Here is a 2500-nt window from a genome sequence, read left to right as displayed (position 1 = left end):
AACCTTATTGACTGCCATATTTATAGCAATAAATATAGTAACATTTATCATACGCACACTCTCTCACACGCACACTCTCTCACACGCACACTCTCTCACACGCGTGCTCCCTCACACACGCGTGCTCCCTCTTACACGCGCGCTCTCTCACACAAGCTCTCACCCGCTCTCTCTCACACGCGCTCTCTCACACGCGCTCTCTCACACGCGCTCTCTCACACGCGCTCTCTCACACGCTCTCTCTCACACGCGCTCTCTCTCACACGCGCTCTCTCACACGCTCTTTCTCACACGCGCTCTCTCACACACGCTCTCTCTCACACGCGCTCTCTCACATGCTCTCTCTCACACGCTCTCTCACACACGCTCTCTCTCACATGCGCTCTCTGACGCACACACTCTCACGCACACACTCTCACGTGCACACTCACTCACACTGCCACACTAGCTCGCACACACGCACTCAATAACATAAACACACAGTGAGGTGTCACATTTGATGCTAATTTATTAATCTGATTGGACATTAATCAGATTATTAATCTGATTGTTAATCACAATCTCTTTGCAACGATATAACTTCAGCATGTGAGCTGCAGAAATCTGGCAGTAATCGAAGCAGAGATACAGGGGGATAGCGTGAGTGTGGGAGAGAGAGATGGAGAGTGAGAGAGAGAAAGAGAGAGACAGAGACAGAGACAGAGAGAGAGAGAGAGAGAGAGGGAGAGTGACAGAAACAGAGAGAGAGAGAGACAGACAGAGAGAGAGAGACAGACAGAGAGAGAGAGGGACAGACAGAGAGAGAGAGACAGAGACAGAGAGAGAGACAGAGAGAGAGAGAGAGAGGCAGAGAGAGAGTGAGAGACAGAGAGGCAGAGAGAGAGAGAGTGAGAGACAGAGAGAGAGAGTGAGAGACAGAGGCAGAGAGAGGAACAGAGAGAGAGTGAGAGACAGAGAGACAGAGAGAGTGAGAGACAGAGAGAGAGAGAGAGTGAGAGACAGAGGCAGAGAGAGAGAGAGAGTGAGAGACAGAGATGCAGAGAGAGGAACAGAGAGAGAGTGATAGACAGAGAGTCAGAGAAAGAGAGAGTGAGAGACAGAGAGGCAGAGAGGAACAGAGAGAGAGTGAGAGACAGAGAGACAGAGAGAGAGAGAGAGTGAGAGACAGAGAGGCAGAGAGAGGAACAGAGAGAGAGTGAGAGACAGAGAGACAGAGAGAGAGAGTGAGAGACAGAGAGACAGAGAGAGAGAGAGAGAGTGAGAGACAGAGAGAGAGAGTGAGAGACAGAGAGGCAGAGAGAGAGAGAGTGAGACAGAGAGGCAGAGAGAGGAACAGAGAGAGAGTGAGAGACAGAGACAGAGAGAGAGAGACAGAGACGCAGAGAGAGGAACAGAGAGAGAATGAGAGACAGAGAGACAGAGAGACAGAGACAGAGAGAGAGAGACAGAGACGCAGAGAGAGGAACAGAGAGAGAATGAGAGACAGAGAGACAGAGAGAGAGTGAGAGACAGAGAGGCAGAGAGAGGAACAGAGAGAGAGTGAGAGACAGAGAGAGAGAGAGTGAGAGACAGAGAGGCAGAGAGAGGAAAAGAGAGAGAGTGAGAGACAGAGAGACAGAGAGAGAGAGAGAGTGAGAGACAGAGAGACAGAGAGAGAGAGTGAGAGACAGAGAGAGGAACAGAGAGAGAGTGAGAGACAGAGAGACAGAGAGAGGGAGAGAGAGACAGAGAGAGGGAGAGACAGCTCCATCAGGAGGGAGCTGGCATCAGCGTTTCCCCGAGAACATTAAATGGTGCAGTCCTCGTTGTCCCTGAAGGAGACGGTGCCCGCGGCCTCGTGACCCACCGTTGCCCAGTCGATGATGTTGCCCCCGGCCTGGTGGCAGCCGCCCTGGCTGATGGCCCTGATCTCGGTGGGGCTCAGTACCCGGTCCCACATGTTGACGTCGGTCACCTCGCCCACGAAGCACTGCTTCACGTCAAACTTGCCTCCGACTTTGTCCTGTTCCTGCCCCAGTATCATGGTGCCTCCTCCCCTCAGCTGGCCCCCCTGATGTCCCACGTGGCGCAGGCTGCGCACACCATCCAGCCAGATGGCGATGCGGCCCGAGGTGGACACCCAGCTAACACAGAGGTGACGCATCAGGGCGGTGATGTCTGGCAGCACGAAAGGAAAGATCTTGCCGCTCAAGTAGACAGAGAACGTGGCGTCCTCGTTCCGCCACAGCAGCAGCTCGTTGTCACTGCCCGAAGTGGCGTAGGAGAAGAGCGAGTAAGAGCGCCTCTGCTCGGAGGCGATCCTCATGCAGAGGGTGAAGGCCGAGAGGTGGTCAAACGCCACCGGCTGCAGGGTCACGTAGCTGCTTTCCGTGGCACTGGGAAAGACCAGGGATTTACCCCGTAAAACTGGGGGAAAGATCAGAATATTAGCTCCCAGTTAGGAACTAGTTAGTGTCAATAACACACAGCCTCCCTCTCTCTCTCTCTCACACACTCTCTC

General features: G+C 53.5%; 1 protein-coding gene across 1 annotated transcript in view; it reads right to left on the bottom strand.

The window, feature by feature from the left end:
- Window positions 1–1628: 1628 nt before the first annotated feature.
- Window positions 1629–2500, bottom strand: part of LOC119954806 (C-reactive protein-like) — a 2185-nt gene continuing 1313 nt past the window's right edge. The window contains exon 2 of the mRNA XM_038780347.1: window positions 1629–2430. Coding sequence (XP_038636275.1) covers window positions 1787–2430 — 644 coding nt within the window. The 3' untranslated portion in view covers window positions 1629–1786. The remainder of the gene's footprint in view (window positions 2431–2500) is intronic.

This window comes from Scyliorhinus canicula, chromosome 20 (genome assembly GCF_902713615.1).
Source record: "Scyliorhinus canicula chromosome 20, sScyCan1.1, whole genome shotgun sequence".
NCBI lineage: Eukaryota > Metazoa > Chordata > Chondrichthyes > Carcharhiniformes > Scyliorhinidae > Scyliorhinus > Scyliorhinus canicula.
This window is presented reverse-complemented; position numbering and strand designations above follow the sequence as displayed.